The following is an 18,611-nucleotide window of genomic DNA, read 5'->3' as shown; positions in this document are numbered from 1 at the left end:
TAATATGCATATAAAAGAAAATACTTTACGTCAAAGAATGGATGGTGGTTAGAGAAAAAAGCATGATGTGCAGTACCTTGCAGTCTCTCACTCTCAGCAGGGTCAAGGGCGGTCACTTTGTCTGACTTGCGAGAGGGCTTGCTGATCCCTGCGCTGTTCACAGCCCTGACTCGGAAGTGGTAGACGTGGCCAACACTCAGGCCGTGCACAGGGTATTTACAAATCTTCACTGGGGCATCATTACACTGGACCCAGGAGTCACTGCCAGCTTCACATCTGGACATAAGGGCATAATTAGCCATACAGACAAGAAAGTATGTGTAACTGAATGAGTGAATTGGTTAAACTTACTCCTCAGAATAAATACCGTACACCAGTGCCATTGAAAAGCTAGCTTGTTGGTGGCTTAGCTGCTTAAAGCTGTGTTTATAGAGGAGTTTTCGAGTTTGTAAGTCAGAGGACCCGAGTTTGCATCCCAGTGTGGGAGGAACGAGAGGAAGCAATACTGACGAGTAGGCTACTGTTACATTGGTATCATATTGATGTATACAATGTGTATCAGATCAGTGCACTGAATGTTTAGGAGGACTGGAGTGGTTTGAATTGAATCTTTTTATACCTTCAAATGGGCAGTTAGTTTCAATAGTTAAGAATTTCAATAGTTAACTAGAGAGGGTACAATTTCTGGTGAAATTGTAGGGTGTGCTTGCTTGCGTCGGTTGCAGAGGGGTCCGTTTAATGAAATTTTTACAACTGATACTTCTGTATATTTTGTATAAAAATGCATACTTATTATTTATAAAGATCACATAGATTCAAAAACATATTTTTTTTGCTGCTCATTTACATACTAAGAGTGAAGTGTAGAATGAAATAGTTGTCTTCTCATTTCCCCAGTAAGAGGGAATGGTGATCGGCTATATCAGCCTCATAGTTGAATCAAAACGAGTATTTGGCAGACCGGTGTAAAAATGGACCTAATCTCTATGTCTTCAACGTCCTTTTAAGTTTTTCCCTTCTCGTGATATTTCATTCATTAATAAATAACGCCCTTTGAAGCTTATTCTAACAACGACGTTACCGGTGTTATGTCCCTACTGGTTTCCAAACTAACTGGTTTCCCAGCTGTGCGTGCACCTATCAGTCTGCCTCTATCACCAGATTCGTCACAAATTCACAAACATATTACTGGCGATTTTCAAGTCGGATCTCATATTTGCTGCGGCAAATATGAAAGTATAGGCTACGTGCGCACTACATTACCATGCACGACAAAATAAATGGAGCCAAAATAAAACATTTGCAGGCTCCCATGAAGTGGGATTCGATCGCACTAGAGAAAAACACATCAGACACCAAAGGCCATTGCTTTACACTGTGAGCTATTCTAGCTCACAGAAAGTAATAAAATCAGTTACGTACTTATTAACCACCTTGGCCTTCAGGTAACATCTTTATTTGGCTTCTTCTGAAACAACTGGTTACCATAGACACTACCCGAATGTAGGCTACTAATCACGTATTTGGGGTTGTTTCGAGGCAATAGCCATATTTACCACGACATCAAAGCTCCTTCTGACACCACATACTAAAAATGCATACTAAGAACGTTGCTGCGTTCCTAGTATACCTTTGAAACACAACATGTGTCTATTCGTTTCCTATGCGATTTCGTGTATGGCTGAGTGTTTCTTCGCTATATCTTTTGAAATCAATTCATTTCATAATGTAATATTCCGATCAAATGCAGTGAGCACTACATTACTAGCCTGGCTCTGCCCTCCTACGTACTTCAGCTCAATTTTGATTTTGCTTCTGTACTAGGTCTGGCCATGAGGTACGTAAGTCAGATGTCTCCGGTTAATTTTCTACCGGCCAATCAGCGAACAGAGGGATTGGCTGAGAATGATGACGTTGATGTTGTGCGCTAGTTTGTGTTGTAGTTCCGTAATGGCGGCGGAGAAAGATGCGAGCAAAGCCATTCGGTCCGTTGTAGCAACGCTGCCGAATATCCATAAGCTAAAAACCGGAGCAAGAACAAGTTTTGCTGAGTTTTGTTGGTGGCCATGATGTTGTGGCCCTCCTCCCCACGGGGTTCGGGAACAGTTTGATTTTCCAGCTACGGCAGCTATCTCTGTTACAGTAGTGGTGAAGGAATTGGCTAAGGCGAACCCTAGCGATTGGTTATTGCAGATCATAGTGGCAGATCCAATAGTTTTAAACTTCAACAGAGTACCCGCCTACAAGGAAGTCAACGCTTGTCAATGGAGCGAGGCCAGACTCTCTGTACAAATGAAATGTACGAGAGTCTGGTTAGGACCAGGCTACTACATTACAGCCATTCACGCCATAATAAATGGAAACTAAGAAAATAAGAGATTCTCAAGCTCAAATGAAGTGGGATTCGATCCCACGAGCAAAACCACATTCATCACTGCAGTCAGTTGCATTACACTGCGAGCTACTGAAGCACATGGAAATTTTAGGTATTCTGTCACGGATTTATTAACTACGTTGGCCTTTTGACTTTGACCGAAACTTTTGACACCGACGTTATCGATGTAGTCCAAATATTGACGGATCCTTAGGGGGGCAAAAATAAATAATAATAATATATATCTGATTCTTGAAATAAGGGACAAAACATGTCCCCCATCAAAATGTTGCAATTTGACTTAAAAAACTATACATTATTTCATTTAAAAAGGCTTTATAAGTTGGATATTAAAGATTTGTGTCTGTTTAGACCCTTAGTTTTGTATATATTTATATTATTTCATAGTCATTCTATAAAATACCGGCACCGTACTATGAAAGCCCATGCAAATGAACTCGTCCTCCGTAGAGGTCACAGTATTAAACTTAAAAAAAAAAAGTGTTTTAAAATGCCCAAAATGCCCAAATATGAATATGAGGTTAATTGGATGGCTTAATAAAATATCACTAAATACTTAAAGTGAACATTGCATTATTTTATACATTAACAACAGTCTTTCAAAATCTGTCATCAATACATGTCTACTCGGTCAGATATTTTTCTAATTTGAAATAAACCAGGCATATATTGGTCAGCTTTAACCCTGAGGACCCCCTTAGAATTCTTTCTATTGATGGATGCAGCAGTCCAACACATGGTCTCGTAAGTTGTACTTTTTTTTTAATATTCAGCAAACAAATTGAAATCCCTGTGGTCACAGCTTTTGTGTCAACACTGTCTTCAAAGTACGGATGATTTCAATCAATACTTTTGAAATAAAAGTTGGTATTTTGGTTAGGTTTAGTGGCTGCTGGCAACTGAGGAAAATCTAAATGGCTACCATTTACGAGACATGATTAAGTTGAAAAACATGTTGTTTTGTCAACTCCGTCAGGCGTCAACTCTGTCAGATATTTTGTCTAACGGTGTTGACATGTAAGCTACCTGTCATCAGGTACTCTTTGTTTGAAGTTTCATACCCTTTCCCTTGATACTCTCTCCCTTTGCCAAGTCAAAACTAGGTAAATATCTTTAATCAGTTTGATTCTTGATTAGTTTGTCAACACCGTCAATTGTGTGTCAACACTAGATGGAGGTTTTTCATTTTTATAAAAAAACTATTGTTTATTTGGTTCAATTGAGTGTGTTCATACATTAAAACACCAACTTATCTACATGCATCAGTGTCTTGTGTGCACAAAACCACTGATTGTATATATTAAAAATGAAAGAAATTAGTAAACAATATGAAGGTCATTTAAAAGGGCTAATTCCAACAATATATTTTCATGTGTCAGACGGAGTTGACAAATGTCAAGTTGCTAAGTGAGTAAATGTCCATTTTTATAAAAAGTGGTTAAATAAAAAAACTGTTTTCTTTTCATTGTATGATAGATGAGACCCGTGTTTATGAGGATGTCCAATTCAAATAAATGTAGTATAGATTTTTTGTTTGTCACTTTTCAAAAGTACTTTTGTCCCTTATCTCAAGAATCAGTGATATATGTGAGAGAACAATGGTTGTGCTCGCCGAAGGCGTGACCACACGCAATAACGACATCAACTGCAGTGTCAAGTTACACATGCTTTGATGTACGCGCACAAAACTGAGAACCAAACAGTGCTTGAAACACTTATGATATAGACACTACAGGCTTTTCCCACAGTTTCATTGAGTATGACTTAATTGCCATCCTGTCTGTAGACAGTCCAGTTAAATAATAATTTCTAGAGTGACTGACAATTAGCTAATTCAGGGACACCAACTTGTCTACGAAGTATCCGGTGATGGCCGGCTCACTGGTGGTGTTGGGGGGTTTCCAAGCAACCAGGACATAATCCATGCTGATGTCAAATGCTTTCACACTCATTGGTGCACCAGGCACACCAGCTACAGAGGGAGCAGCATCTAGAGAGAAATGAAACAAGCTAATCAGGTAATAGTGAAATTGGTGGAAATCAGATGGAAATTATGGAAATAAGGTGATTAGAAAAACTAGAAGCAAAGACAGATTTTTTATATGGATAGCTTGGAACAAAAGGAATTTAAGACATGAATAGACAGTAATGCATGAAAACCGGAATAAACAGCAGGGGCGGAGCCAAAACATTATGGGCTTAGCCCAAACCTAGGACCTAGTCTGGGTTTGATGTGAGCTCAGATAGGGACTAATACAGGTAATGCGAGTGCGCGTAGCACGCAAGGGAAATTATTTAACATTAATTTGAGTGAATTGTTTTATGTAATATAAACATTACGTTGGATTCATATTGTTATTTTTGCTGAAAATGACAACCCAAACATTTACCTAAAAGATTCCCTGCGGAATTTCATGTCAGAGCATGATGTTTTGAGGGTGTGCAACTCTTTTTTATTGTCAAGAAGGATTTAAAAAATGAATACTATATACACCCCAATTCCAGAAAAGTTGGGTCGTGTAAAATATAATAAAAAAAATACAATGATTTATAAATCTCATAAACCCATTATGTTATTCACAATAGAACATATAAAACATGTCAAATGTTTAAACTGATGAAATTTTACATTTTAAGGAAAGAATAAAGTCATTTTGAATTTGATGGCAGCAACATGTCTCAAAAAAGTTGGGACAAGGCCATGTTCACCACTGTGTAGCATCCCCTATTCTTTTAACAACAGTGTGGAACTGAGGAGACCAGTTGCTGGAGTTATGGGAGAGGAATGTTGTCCCTTTTGTGTCTGATACAGGATTCTTGCTGCTCAACGGTCCTGGGTCTTCTTTGTCATATTTTTTAGTTTCATGTTCCACCAAATGTTTTAAACTGGTGAAAGGTCTGGACTGCAGGCAGGCCAGTTTAGCACCCGGAATCTTCTACAACAAAGCCATGCAGTTGTAACAGATGCAGGGTGTGGTTTAATATTATCTCCTAAAATATGCAGCCCTGAAAAAGATGTGGCCTGGATGCTAGCAAATGTTGCACTAAAACCTGTATATACCTTTCAGCATTGATGGTGCCCTTCCAGAGGTGCACGTTGACCATTCTACAGGCACTAATGCACCCCCACACCATCAGAAATGCAGGCTTTTGAACTGAGCGCTGATAACAAGCCGGTTGGTCCCTCTCTTCTTTAGTCCGGAGGACGCAGCGTCCAAGGTTTCCAAAAATTATTTATATTTGTCTGACCACAGAACAGTTTTCCCACTTTCCCTCTGTCCATTTTAAATGAGCTTTAGCCCAGAGAAGATGGCAGTGTTTCTGGATTATGTTCACATGAGGGTTCTTCTTTGCATGATAGAGCTTTAACCTGCATTTGTGGATGGCCAGCAAACTATGTTCACAAACAATAAGTTCTGGAGGTGTTTCTGAGCCCATGAAATGATTTCCATTACAGAATCATGCCTGTTTTTTTATGCAGTGCCACCTGAGTGCCTGAAGATCACAGGCCTGCAGTATTTATTTTCCCCCTTGTCCCTTACACATAGACATTTCTCCAGATTCTCAGAATAATTGTATTATATTATATACTGTAGATGATTATATATTCAAACTCTTCACAATTTTACGTTAAGGAACATTATTCTGAAATGGTTCCACAATAGATGCAGGTTTTCGCAGATTGGTGAACCTCTGCTCATCTTTAATTCTGAGAGACTCTGCATCTTTAAGATATTCTTTTTATACCCAATCATGTTACTGACCTGTTTGCAATTAACCTAATTGTGACATTCTCACTATTGTTAAAACCTAATTAACAATAGTGAGAATGCTGTTAAGCATTCTCACTATTGTTTTCCTGTTTCTCTTTATTATTATTATTATTATTATTATATCAACTTCTTAGTTCTTCCGCCGTTTTTTGGCCTTTAACTAGTTCTGCATACTTTCACCGATTCCTACCATTTTTGTATCAAAACGTTCAGCTCCTTCAGGAGATGTTGGCTATGACTTTTGGTATTTCTCACTTTTATACTTTTTAAGACATTAAGGTTTTTTGTGCAAATTATTCTCCCATTAAAAGTAATGGTAAATCCTTTCAAATCATTAAAAAGCTTCCTCCTCTTTCAAACGTAACTACTTCAGCATACTTTCAGCTAGAGACACCATTCAACCTTTAAAATGTTCACAAGACATTCAGCTATTCCCAAATGATTCAGCTTTTTCAAATATTCAGCCAATTCTGAATTATGACAGTTTGTAATACATTAAAATGGTTGCTCCTTCTTGATTTTTATGAATGAGCAGCAGGCAGAGTGGCACACTGCTGGCTTCTCTTTTTCTGATATTTGTTTTCTGATATTTTTTTTAATCATACACATATGATTAGTTTCTCCTCCACCTTGAACCTGAAACCTAGATTCTAGGTTAGAAATGTTGCCAGTCTGTTGCCAATGACCAACGGTTGCTACGTTTTTCCAGCAAGTTCAAGTCATTCCAGTGTTGTCCTTTTATCTTCAAATTCGTTCAACCCAGACTTCAGCTACTGGTTTTCTGCTAAATTTTCACATTTTCCTGCAGCTCATCTTTCTGAATTTTTGCCCTTATTGTTTTGCATTTTTTCTCTTCTTTTCTTCCGTTTTCTGCCTTCTTCTTGCTCCAGGTCCTTTCAAAAATACATTTCACAGCAGTACCTTCCAACTGCCAGTACTTTTGCATTCAGGCCTTTTGAAACTCCAGCAAATAATTTTCTGCTAAATTTTCAAATTCTTCAGAATTATTTATCTTTTTGCATTTTTCTTATCTTTTCTGTAGTTTTATACATCCGTCCAGCTCCAGCCCCTTTCAAAATTACCTTTCAGGCGCTTCAGCTTATAACTTTACTAAATTTTCACAATTTTCCGCTTTTTTAGCATGGTCAGCTATCCCCATTCAGGTTTTCAGCATTCTCACTGCTGTTTCGCAGGAACAGCCGTTTCTAGTTAGTTGCTAAATGTTCCTCCAGCTGTTTATTTTTAGTAACACATACTTTTTCCAGACTTTTATTGCCCCAGTCCCAACTGGGGCAATAAAATCATTGTATTCTGTTTTTTATTTAATTTTACACTTCGTCCCAACTTTTTTGGAATTGGGATTATAAATAAACGTTCTCATAAATGTACATACAAATACTACATACAGCATCAAGCTCTTGAGAAGTTGATAAACTGGAATATCATAGACACTAAAGCCTTACCAGTCTGTGACATTTACAAAAGTAAAACCTGTTTTCAGGTGTGTGTTCAGGTGTGTGCTTTCATGCACTGCAGTAGTACAGTAGTAGGTCACATGTTCCTACCTCTGACAAACAGGTAGGCACTATGCTCTGCGGTGCCATCCTTTGTCCACATGCGTAGGGTATAGAGACCCTCATCATCCTTGGCAAGGTGGGGAAGAGTAAGGCTAGCCACACCCCCACCTACCTTCATCTCTGCCAACTTCCCTGACTTCAGTAGTTTATCTGAAAATAGAGATGAACAGGTACCATTTACATTTCAAAATTAAAAACATTTAAACCAAAATATTTGCAATGCTATAGTAGTCTTACCATCTCTGTACCACTCGGCCAGTGGTGGCAAATTGGGTAGATCTGGGACCACTACCATTGTACATACAAGGCTGACAGAGCCACCTTCCACTCCGAACGTCACTCCAAACATATCCATCAGGGTGATCTCCAGCTTACTGGGGTGGATCACTGTCAAGTGGGGCACTTCACACCGGACAAAAATAAATTACAAACGAATATGTGAAACCTTCAAAACAGTACCCTGATACAATCAAATGCTTTACTCACACATTAGTATTAAATATTAATTACATATAAAATCATATGGTCAAACCTGCAACATTTCATATGTCATATGTACAGTAGCATGCACAATTATTGTGCATAAGAATATGTTATATAACTTAAAATACAATTAGTTGAGAATTTATAAATATTTTTATTAGAAAACGAAACACAAAATGGTGTTTCTTATTTAGCTCCACTGTGTATATACTGAAGGTATTTTCACTCAATTAAAACTGGTACAGGGAGTGCTCATTCAGAGATGAATTCAAGTTCAAAAGCCTTTGCTTCCTGGCCCAGGATCTGAACAGCACACAAGTAGTTATCACAACAGCTTCCACTGCTTATCAGTCCTTAGTTATTTGTGGCCTCCCATCACAAGCAAAGCCTGCCATCTGCAGGCTGAATTCCAACACCATGTTGTGCAACTTAAACAGACACTTCATGCTGTAGAGATGTCTGCCCTTTCTCGAATATAATGGAATTACATTGGGCGAGCTTCATGACGCTCAAAGTGCCCTAAAATAAACTTGAAAAACTCAACAGCAATGTCTCTTTCTAGAAATCATGACCTAGTTACTCAAAATAATCCACAGTGAAGAAAATCCTTTTTGTCAAGAGTTTCATGTAGGAAAGGAGTAGGAAATTGTTTCTTTGTATTTTTTGGGTGCTTTTAGCACCACAAGACAATCCCAATCTAGTTCCATCATATTCACGTGAAAGCAGACATGTCTACAGTTACTATCTAAAATGCGACAACGCACACAACAATCTATATGAATAAAAAGCACTACAGGTAAGAGGAAAACTTTTGTGATGAACTGTTCCTTTCACCTCCCTACCTCCCTCACTTCTCTCACCTTGACCAGAAAGCTGAGAGTTCTCCACAGCACCTCCTCCTGGTCCTAGAGGGAAATACACATTTGAATTATTAATGCATGACAAATCTGAAAAACAATAATAGATTACATACATTCTATTGTATAATAGAAAGAGACAGACAGAAAAACAGATAGAGAGAAACAGGATGAAGAGGACTCACTTTTGACAGTGACAGTTGCTTTGCTAGTGGCTGAGCCATGATGGTTGGTTGCCACGGCATTGTACTCTGCAGTATCACTCACCACACACCTATGGTGAGGAAATATAGTGTGCACAATGCTCAAAGACCTATTATTTCCAGTTTTATAGCTGAAGTGTAGTAGACAGAAACGGGTTGTGTGGCATCAGCTGAGTAGCTGATTTGACTATCCTCTCTTTCAAAGAAAGTCACTTTGAACACCCAGAGGAAACACTCATGCCTTTAAAGGCCAACTTTTTAATCCCCAGTCAAATGTCTGATGACATGGGCTAAGGAAAGGCGACATTGCCTTTTGGAAAGTGATCTCATGCCTTGGGAACGTATCATACAGAAGGAGCTCTGAGGAACAGACATGGTTCTGAGGGCTGCAAGGAGAGACGGAGGGTGAGAATAGAAAGGAGATATGTGACCTTCAGCCTGGAGCAACTATTTTAAAGTATATTTCCAAAGATAGGGTAATGTAGCCTTCTAAATGAAAGATTTGATCGATTTCAAGATCGGATAATGTTAAAGATCAGGACCTTGCTCTTAAAATGCTTTGAAAATCATTGGAGTTCAGAGGAGGTGCGAAATGAGGGTTCCAGCACCGTTGTGATGGAAAAGAGTTATTGCAAGAGAGAGCTGGGGGTTGGGGGCAGGGGAGTCATAGATCGAATGACGTGGAAGTCAGCACTTTGGCATGAACAGCTGAGACATCTTAAAGACGTGCCAGAACAGTGGCCGTCACAGCTCAACTTTAGACTAAATATGAAATGAAACCCACAACCCCCAACTCAGACCAACTCTCAGTCAACTAAGTCATTCACTCTAACTGGAAATAGGCCACCTATTAAGGAGACAGTGACAAAGACAAGGACACACCTGTTTGTAGGTGGAAAACATGGAACCAATGGGGTTAATTTGATTACACCTTTTTGATTAGCTCAAATGAATTAAGGAATTAAGCTTTGATATTGAATATTGAAAACTAATATTGATTCTGAGTACAATAAGTGACACCAAACTTGGTGGAAATACATATAAGGAATCTCATTAATGGAACAAGGGAAACATTACCTGCTAATGATGAGACTGTGCACTCCATACTTGCTCTCAATCTTGTACTTTCCTGGGGCGCTCAGTGGGTCGACAAGTACACCCCCTTTGTACCTAAAGTAATATTAATAACTAGTCACCAAAAGTAGTTTTTTCACTCAATACTGAAAATAAATGTATTCATCATCATTATTTCAGTATATGTACATCTGTTTACATGAGTTAGACTTCTTAAATTCTAGTAACATGTTGACGATCAAATAAACCTACAATATGACTGGTTGAAGTAGTCATATTGCAATTGATGTTAATGTGACCACCAACATAATTGTGAATGAGGCTAAGAATGACAGAGCCTCAGGACTTAAAGTATATGTCTCTTAAATTAAGAATAAAATACCTTGCTTAACATGTGTATGTCCTTTGGATCATGTGTATTTCTTATGAATGTCTGCTCAGGGAATCAGCAATTGCTTTTGGTATCATGTAATTTCACAGTTAGTACAAGGGAGTTGAAAAGCAGTAGATCTTGTGTTACTGCCCAAGTGGGAATAGTAAAGGCACCTATACCACTTAGCCAATAAAGCACTTGCAGCTCCACTTCATGGTCAAATCTTGTGATTAGCATAATCACAGTATGACAACAAAGGTATAAGTACTTCATGTAAAATGTGTCACTATGTGTGGCATAAAGACCAATGAGAGCTCTTACCATTTGACAATAGGCCTGGGGTGACCCTGTACAGTACAGAACAGCTTGACAGGGGTTTTCTCCCAAACAGTGTGGGGCCTCAGTGGCACCAGAAAATCTGGGAGCTTGTGAGCCTCTTCGCACAACTCAACATTTTTAGTCATCATTAACTTAACCTAGAAAGAAGCAAAAAGCATGTATGGTTTCCACACCAGTAGAACATTTTCATTTTATAATATATTTTTTTACCAAATGACCTTATAATAAAAGCTGATTAATTTCCATAAAGAAAACTCAACATACATAAGCTGAGTTACCATGGCAACCAATGCCGGGAAACTAACCTGGTCCAGGGCAGGCCAATTGTCAGGCTAAACCTGAGTTGTTGCTTAACCAGTTATATAACACTTTAACACTGACCCGACAGGAATTGATGATTTTACCTCAGACTTTCTGGTGTGCTGCCATATTATGTTAATTTATTAACCACTATCTGTCAAGAATTAAAACAAAGTTGATAGAGAATGAACTTAAATAAAAAAAATACAAAATGATATAAGGACAAATGTGTTTAATTATATGGTACCTTATTTAAAACATTTAGGCTTCTGCTATATAAAATGTGTCTAATCAAAATTATCCAAATAGAATGACAATAGCTACATCAATAGTTAACGTTACCATTCCAAAAGATTTAGTATCTAAATCCATATGCCTCTATCCTCTATTTTCCCATTGGAAACCATGTTTAAAAATGTATTGGTTACTGTATTAATTAATAGTCCGTAGGTAATTGAAACAAAGTTTAATTGTTTTTTTTTATCAATTAAAGGTCCCACGGCATGCTGTTTTTGGATGCTTTTATATAGGCCTTAGTGGTCCCCTAATACTGTATCTGAAGTCTCTTTCCCGAAATTCAGCCTTGGTGCAGAATTACAGCCACTACAAGCAGTCCCACAATGACCTTTCCTTGTGCCATTTCTGTGTCTGTAGCTTTAAATGCTATGAGGAGGAGAGAGGCGGGGCTAACTGCCATGCTGGTCGTTTGCAAGCCATGATGTCTCTCGAGGAAAAAACTATATCGCGTAGCTCATTTTCTCATTGGCGGGCCAAATTCTCTGGGCGGGCAAAGCAGAGAAAGGGGAGGTAACCTTTCCCCTTATGATGTCAGGGGCTGAGCGGTTAGGGAATCGGGCTAGTAATCTGAAGGTTGCCAGTTCGATTCCCGGCCGTGCAAAATGACATTGTGTCCTTGGGCAAGGCACTTCACCCTACTTGCCTCAGGGGGAACGTCCCTGTACTTACTGTAAGTCGCTCTGGATAAGAGCGTCTGCTAAATGACTAAATGTAAAATGTAAATGACGACATAAGGGGAAAGGTTCCAGATCGGACCGTTTGAGCTTTCATTTTCTCAAAGGCGGCGAAGAATACCCAGGGCTTTGTTTACACCTATCAACATTTCTAGCCACTGGGGGACCAAAGGCAGGCTAGGGGAATTCATATTAATGTTAAATAACCTCATAAAGTGACATTTTCATGCCATGGGACCTTTAAGTAAAGTTCTATAAATAAGGACTTCAACCCATGTGCGATCATCAGATGCAGGCCTAATAGAGGTCACCAGAAACAGTCATAAGAAGATTGGTGATGCGGCCTTTGTCAACTACACCCTAAAACTATGGAACACATTACCCATAAATATTACGAAAGCAAACACGCTAGACATTTTCAAAAGACAGCTTAAAACCTATCTTCATACCAAAGCATTTTACTAATTTCATCTCAGAAGGGTTTTATTACTTTTATTACTTGTATTATTGTTTTTATGTAAAGCACCTTGAACTGCAAGTCTTGTATGAAATGTCTGATTATTATTATTATGTGTAGATCTTTGTTAATGGTGTGTCCTTTCATTGATGAAGTGGTTGATGAGGGAGCTGTAATACAGGTAATTTCAAAAATAATGTTCGGCCTCTCAGGCTGCTTAAGAATAAAGTATAGTAAAGTAAAAGTTTCTTGACTTCCTGAACCTATAGCCTGAAGCTTTACCCCCGACAGATTTGTTAGGGATATCCAAGTCAGATTTTGGACTTAAACCCCACTTCTCCGTGTGCGTTAAAGTCAAAGGTCAGATTAGGTATACTTAAAACTGTAACACCAGAAATGTCTGTATAAGGCTTTTGAGAAGGCTACAAATATTATCCTGCATAGCGATGAGCACCATATTAAAATACAACATACCTATCACCAAATTAGTTCCCCTTAATATTCCTATAAAGAACTAGCCTGGCTCTGCCCTCCTATGTACTTCCGCTCAATTTCCATTTTGCTTTTGTACTAGGTCTGGGATTTCGGCATATTAGTCGGATTTTTCTAAACAACTTTTAACCGGTCCAATCAGCGAACAGAGGGAGTGGCTGAGAACGCTGACGTTGATGTTGTGCGCTAGTTTGAGTTGTAGTTCATTAATGGCAGCGGAGAAAGATGCGAGCAAAGCCATTCGGTCCGTTGTGGCAACGCTGCCGAATATCCAAAAGTTAAAGCCGGAGCAAGAACAATCTTTGCAGAGTTTTACATTTACATTTAGTCATTTAGCAGACGCTCTTATCCAGAGCGACTTACAGTAAGTACAGGGACATTCCCCCGAGGCAAGTAGGGTGAAGTGCCTTGCCCAAGGACACAACATCAGTTGGCATGATCGGGAATCGAACTGGCAACCTTCGGATTACTAGCCCGACTCCCTCACCGCTCAGCCACCTGACTCCCTGTCCCCAGTTTTGTTGGTGGCCATGATGTTGTGGCTCTCCTCCCCACGGGGTTCGGGAAAAGTTTGATTTTCCAGCTAGCTCCGTTAGTGGTGAAGGAGTTGGCTAAGGCGAACGCTGGCAATTGGTTATGGCAGATCCAGAGTGGCTCTGGGCAGATCCAATAGTTTTAAACTTCAACAGAGTACCCGACTTCAAGGAAGTTAATGCTTGTCAATGGAGCGATCCCAAACTCTCTGTACAAATGAAATGTACGAGAGTCTGGTTAGGACCAGGCTAATAAAGAACACCTGAATCTGATAATTTTCCATGTTCAGTTGATATCTGTTTATCTTAACTTACCAAATACATTTTTGCATTAACTTCTTAAAATGGAATACTGTCTTCACATTATTATTACTTTGACAATATATACAGTATATAAGCCCAAAAATACAAACTTCTGTAGATGAGAGTCATAGAAAGCCTATTAAGATGTATCACAATCTGGTTAGGTAGGTTCCACTCATGGCAGCAAAACATTGCAGAGGTTAAGACCGGGCCATTAAAAAGTTTACACCATGCACTTCCTGAAAATGTCTCGACATAGGCAACATCTTAAAGCCTTGGTCATTGACTATTCTCCCACCCCCTCTTTGGTAGGTGGTACTGAGTCTTACAGTCTCTAACAGTCTGACAAAGTTGCTACCCAAGAGCTTCTGAAAATCTGTGAATCCAGTCTTCGTCTTTAACATTTGCCACAGAGTCAGGTGGCTGAGCGGGTTAGGGAATCGGGCTAGTAATCTGAAGGTTGCCAGTTCGATTCCCGGCCATGCATAATGATGTTGTGTCCTTGGGCAAGGCACTTCACCCTACTTGCCTTGGGGGAATGTTCCTGTACTCACTGTAAGTCGCTCTGGATAAGAGCGTCTGCTAAATGACTAAATGTAAATGTAACATTTTCCAGACCACACTTCTTACATGACTATAAACTCTATATATTCCATACAACAATGTCCCTATTTTACATTCCCTGCAATTTTTCTATTTATTGTTAACAATTCCATGGATTCTATTCAATCTGCAAAAAGGTAAACAATTACACTGTTGCTACCTTCTTGTACATTTATTTTCTATTTGTTGCTGTGTATCTTTATTATTGGTATAAAGCCCCCTTGTGACTGCCCCTGTTTATATTGACATACAGACTAGTACATGCTAAATGTAGCATGACAAAACATTGATCACAAGACATTTTATACTTCTTTACCTCATTCTTTATAGCAATGTTCTCCACTTGAGTCTTAGTTGCCACTCTCATCCTGTGGAGTTCCTGCTGGATGGCAGCAAGCCCTTTCCCAACATGGCTCGACACACGCTGGTACTCTTCTACCTCATCAGTGTTCCTAGACATCAAGTAGACATCAAATCTCATTATTCTCTACATTGGTAGGATTTTATTTCTTGCTGTCTACTTTCAAGATCCCATACCTTAATTTACTATATTATTAAAGTATAGATAAACTAAGTAGTGAATTAGTACAGTAGTATTACAAACCAATATACAGTATATTAGTTCAGTTTATGTAGAAAAATGTAGCTAGTATAAACTTTTCATTGCTTGCCACTGTCACTTCCCTAGTATATCAGTATGATTGGACTCACTGGATCTAAAAGACTGAAAATGTGTTTCTAAAAAGTGCCCTCTACAGACAGAAAGATGGCTGCAGCTCAGACCTGATAGGGTCCACAATTACTTAATTATTGTTACCTTCAAAAATGTGTTTTGCATGAATGGGTTATAGTCTGCTCATTTCAGTGAAACGATTTAAAATCCAACCCAAAATGTCCCTCTAAATACGCATAATTTATTCTCTCTATGACAAGTTTTTTTTCATAGTCAGTAAAGAGGATGCTGGTGGTATTTTTGCTTAGCTGTCATCTACTGAGTGTAGTTCAGTATTTCCTTACACCTAAAATAGCATGACATATGGTAGCATGGAGCTTTAGCCAATTGGATCTACCTTTGCCGGAACACCGGTATCGTATAGGCTGGTTCTGCCATAGCCTCTGTGGCCTTGGCCTGCACCTGGTTCACTGATTTAGAGCTTGATTTCCTGTGGAGACAGCCAATAACAGAAAATAGAAATATAGGTAGTAGTGCATCCTTGCCTCTACTACTTCAGTAACTAAACTATGTTGGACTATGGGATTGTATTTAAGTGTATAATATAAGTGTAATCCTTTTTATACGGAATGCAAAGGGTGACAATGGAAGAAATAAAATTTCGAATTAAATAAAAACTAATAACACTAAATTCCCTTGGATCTCTCCATAATAGGTTTTATGCTATTTTCACAAATCATTTTCTCTCAAACATATTAAAACATTTAGAGTAATAGTTTCTTGATCCATGTATTTACATGTACTGACATGTACAAATGAATTTAGGTCATTTGGGTTTATGAAAAGAGACAAGGTTTTGAGATTGTGTTTATAATATGGCTCCATACATATGAGTGAGGCAAAAGGAAGCACACTATAAAATATAGCATATGACATTGGCTACAACAAAACAATGACCTATTTCACCTATAAGTCCTCAACTAGCATTTGCAGAGAGAGAAATCCTGAAGCTTGAGGCTCCACTTGCTCACGTAAGCTCTGGCCAAGCTAGAATAACCATGGACTTGAGCTTCAAGCATCATGCAGTGTCACCACCAAATGGTTGGTGCAGTTGGGAGTTTGGGCAGCCCTGAAGCAACGCATGAAAAGAACTTTCAGCCATATTGAAGCCTGCCAAAAATGCAGAGCATCAGGTAGTTAATAGTTGACGGTTGAAATTAAGTGCTATGGGTCTTTTGAGCACCTGCAACACCTTGAAAGAAACTAACATTGATCTCTAAGCATCCACCCTCCATAGCATCAAACTTTTAAATATTTGTACATTCAAACGGCGTCTATGTTTTTGCCATCACAATAGCTCCAAAATGTACAGCTATGCTCAAAAGTGCAGCAAGTTAACTCTGACACCCTACCTTGAGGTGTGCTCCTTGACAACATGCTTAGAGTGAATATTGCGGTAATCATTGCTGATTTGGGTCACATGCTTCTCCTGATATAAAGGCATGACTTTGGTAGCCATGTCGGGAACACTTCAAGGAGACCTGGCAACACCAGGTGAGGGAAAGTAATAATAATAATAGTTTACAATTACATTACATGCTACAGAATGTTTTTAAACAAAGTATTATTATTTGAAAGGGGTATTTTAATCAAGAATAAAAACTACACTTTGCATTTTACCTGGGATGTGGTAGTTATTTACGAATCAATTTTAAGTCATTACAATGGATTACCTTGAAATAGTTTTACTATTTAGGCCTACATAATACTACACGGTTGCTAACAGGAAAATACACTAAACAACGACACTAAACAACGCCAAATACATTCATTAAGCATATGTTATTTAATTTAAATAACAAATATGACAACATTTTCCATGGTGTTTCACGTGTCCCATGCGTGATCATTATCTCTAATAATCAATTATTGCAACAAAAAAAAGGCATAAACTCAAACAAATTGAGGTCAGCGACCTCTTAATTCACAGGCATGTAACTACCACCCAGTGAAAGTGTTAACCTACAGCTGTAGTCTCACAACCCTTTTCCCTCAGCGAAGACAAAACGTCTTTCCCAACATCACGATGTCTTCAAACAAAATGTCAGTTTGAGACATTGATTAGCACACATGAACACGAGCGTAAGGACTATGAAATATACGAATATGAAAAGCGACTTACCCCAAGAGATTAAAACAGCGCAAAGCAGTGGTAGACCAACTTGAGGCCACTTGGGAAGCACTTGCTGATGGTAACAAAAATATTACCCTGACTGTAGGAATGCAGTCCCCCTTGTCCGCCCCATATATGGTTGCACTTCAGACTATATATAGGCCTAGCATTTACCCAAATTTTCGTGCTGCTTATTGTCTAAATTAACGACTGCAAATAGTAGAATCACTATTTTATAGGAGAATCACTATTTTATAGGAGAATGCCAGTTTATGTAATGGATATAATAGGGGATTATTTAGATTTTAGATTTTTTGGAATGAGTTGAAGAAACTGATGCGATATAGTGCACTGTGCAGATTTGTGTCCAGGTGATTGCCCTGTATTGGAAGATTATGCTGTTTGCGAAGTTATCATTTTAGAATCGATAATGTTGTTTTTTGAGGTCAATTTGCATGTAATTGCTGGATCAACTTCTCAATTCTATGGGATCCCTATGGACTAAAATCTTCAATGCTGACTGCATGCACATTTTTATAATCGTTATTGTTAAGAGATTGTATTAACTCGTATTAACTGATAGGATTCTTTTTTAGGGTTGATGCTCACCCACAACAAACTATGCGACCCATACACTTGTCGGTTGCTATTTTTAAACCCCCAGATAAAGTTAACTGTAATACCAAAACACTTACAATAACATAAATATATCTGAGCCAGTGGGTTGTTACCATTTGGCAGGGATTATAGATCACAGTAACTGTCTCTTGAAAATGTATGATATCATTACAGTAGTTTTCAATGTTATAGTTTTAGTCTTTCCTCCATCTTTATCCAGATACTATAAGTATATGTTGTATATGTTATATCTTTTCAAGATAGAAGAGGTAGATAAATACAAGAATGCAAAAACATTGCTAGGAATCCAATTTGTCCAGGGGTATTCGTGCAGGCAACTGTCTCGCACACTCTCTTGAAGAGTCTTTCTTTACCTCAAGTTTGGTGGCTTTGGAGAGGTTAGGGGTGGTGGTG

At 38.6% G+C, this 18,611-nt stretch overlaps 1 protein-coding gene across 1 annotated transcript in view; it reads right to left on the bottom strand.

The window, feature by feature from the left end:
• myom2a (myomesin 2a) overlaps positions 1–17,603 on the bottom strand; it is a 39,203-nt gene extending 21,600 nt beyond the window's left edge. Inside the window, exons 1-12 of the mRNA XM_067259013.1 lie at positions 17,589–17,603; positions 16,819–16,947; positions 15,804–15,896; positions 15,050–15,185; positions 11,057–11,211; positions 10,366–10,458; positions 9,271–9,359; positions 9,089–9,133; positions 7,983–8,147; positions 7,734–7,895; positions 4,244–4,385; positions 77–276 (exon numbers count right to left, since the gene is read on the bottom strand). Coding sequence (XP_067115114.1) covers positions 77–276; positions 4,244–4,385; positions 7,734–7,895; positions 7,983–8,147; positions 9,089–9,133; positions 9,271–9,359; positions 10,366–10,458; positions 11,057–11,211; positions 15,050–15,185; positions 15,804–15,896; positions 16,819–16,925 — 1,387 coding nt within the window. The 5' untranslated portion in view covers positions 16,926–16,947; positions 17,589–17,603. The remainder of the gene's footprint in view (positions 1–76; positions 277–4,243; positions 4,386–7,733; positions 7,896–7,982; positions 8,148–9,088; positions 9,134–9,270; positions 9,360–10,365; positions 10,459–11,056; positions 11,212–15,049; positions 15,186–15,803; positions 15,897–16,818; positions 16,948–17,588) is intronic.
• Between the last annotated feature and the right edge of the window lie 1,008 nt (positions 17,604–18,611).

The sequence above is a fragment of the Osmerus mordax genome, chromosome 21, assembly GCF_038355195.1.
Source record: "Osmerus mordax isolate fOsmMor3 chromosome 21, fOsmMor3.pri, whole genome shotgun sequence".
Classification (NCBI taxonomy): domain Eukaryota; kingdom Metazoa; phylum Chordata; class Actinopteri; order Osmeriformes; family Osmeridae; genus Osmerus; species Osmerus mordax.
The sequence above is the reverse complement of the archived record's forward strand: the minus strand, read 5'-3'. Positions and strand labels throughout refer to the sequence as shown.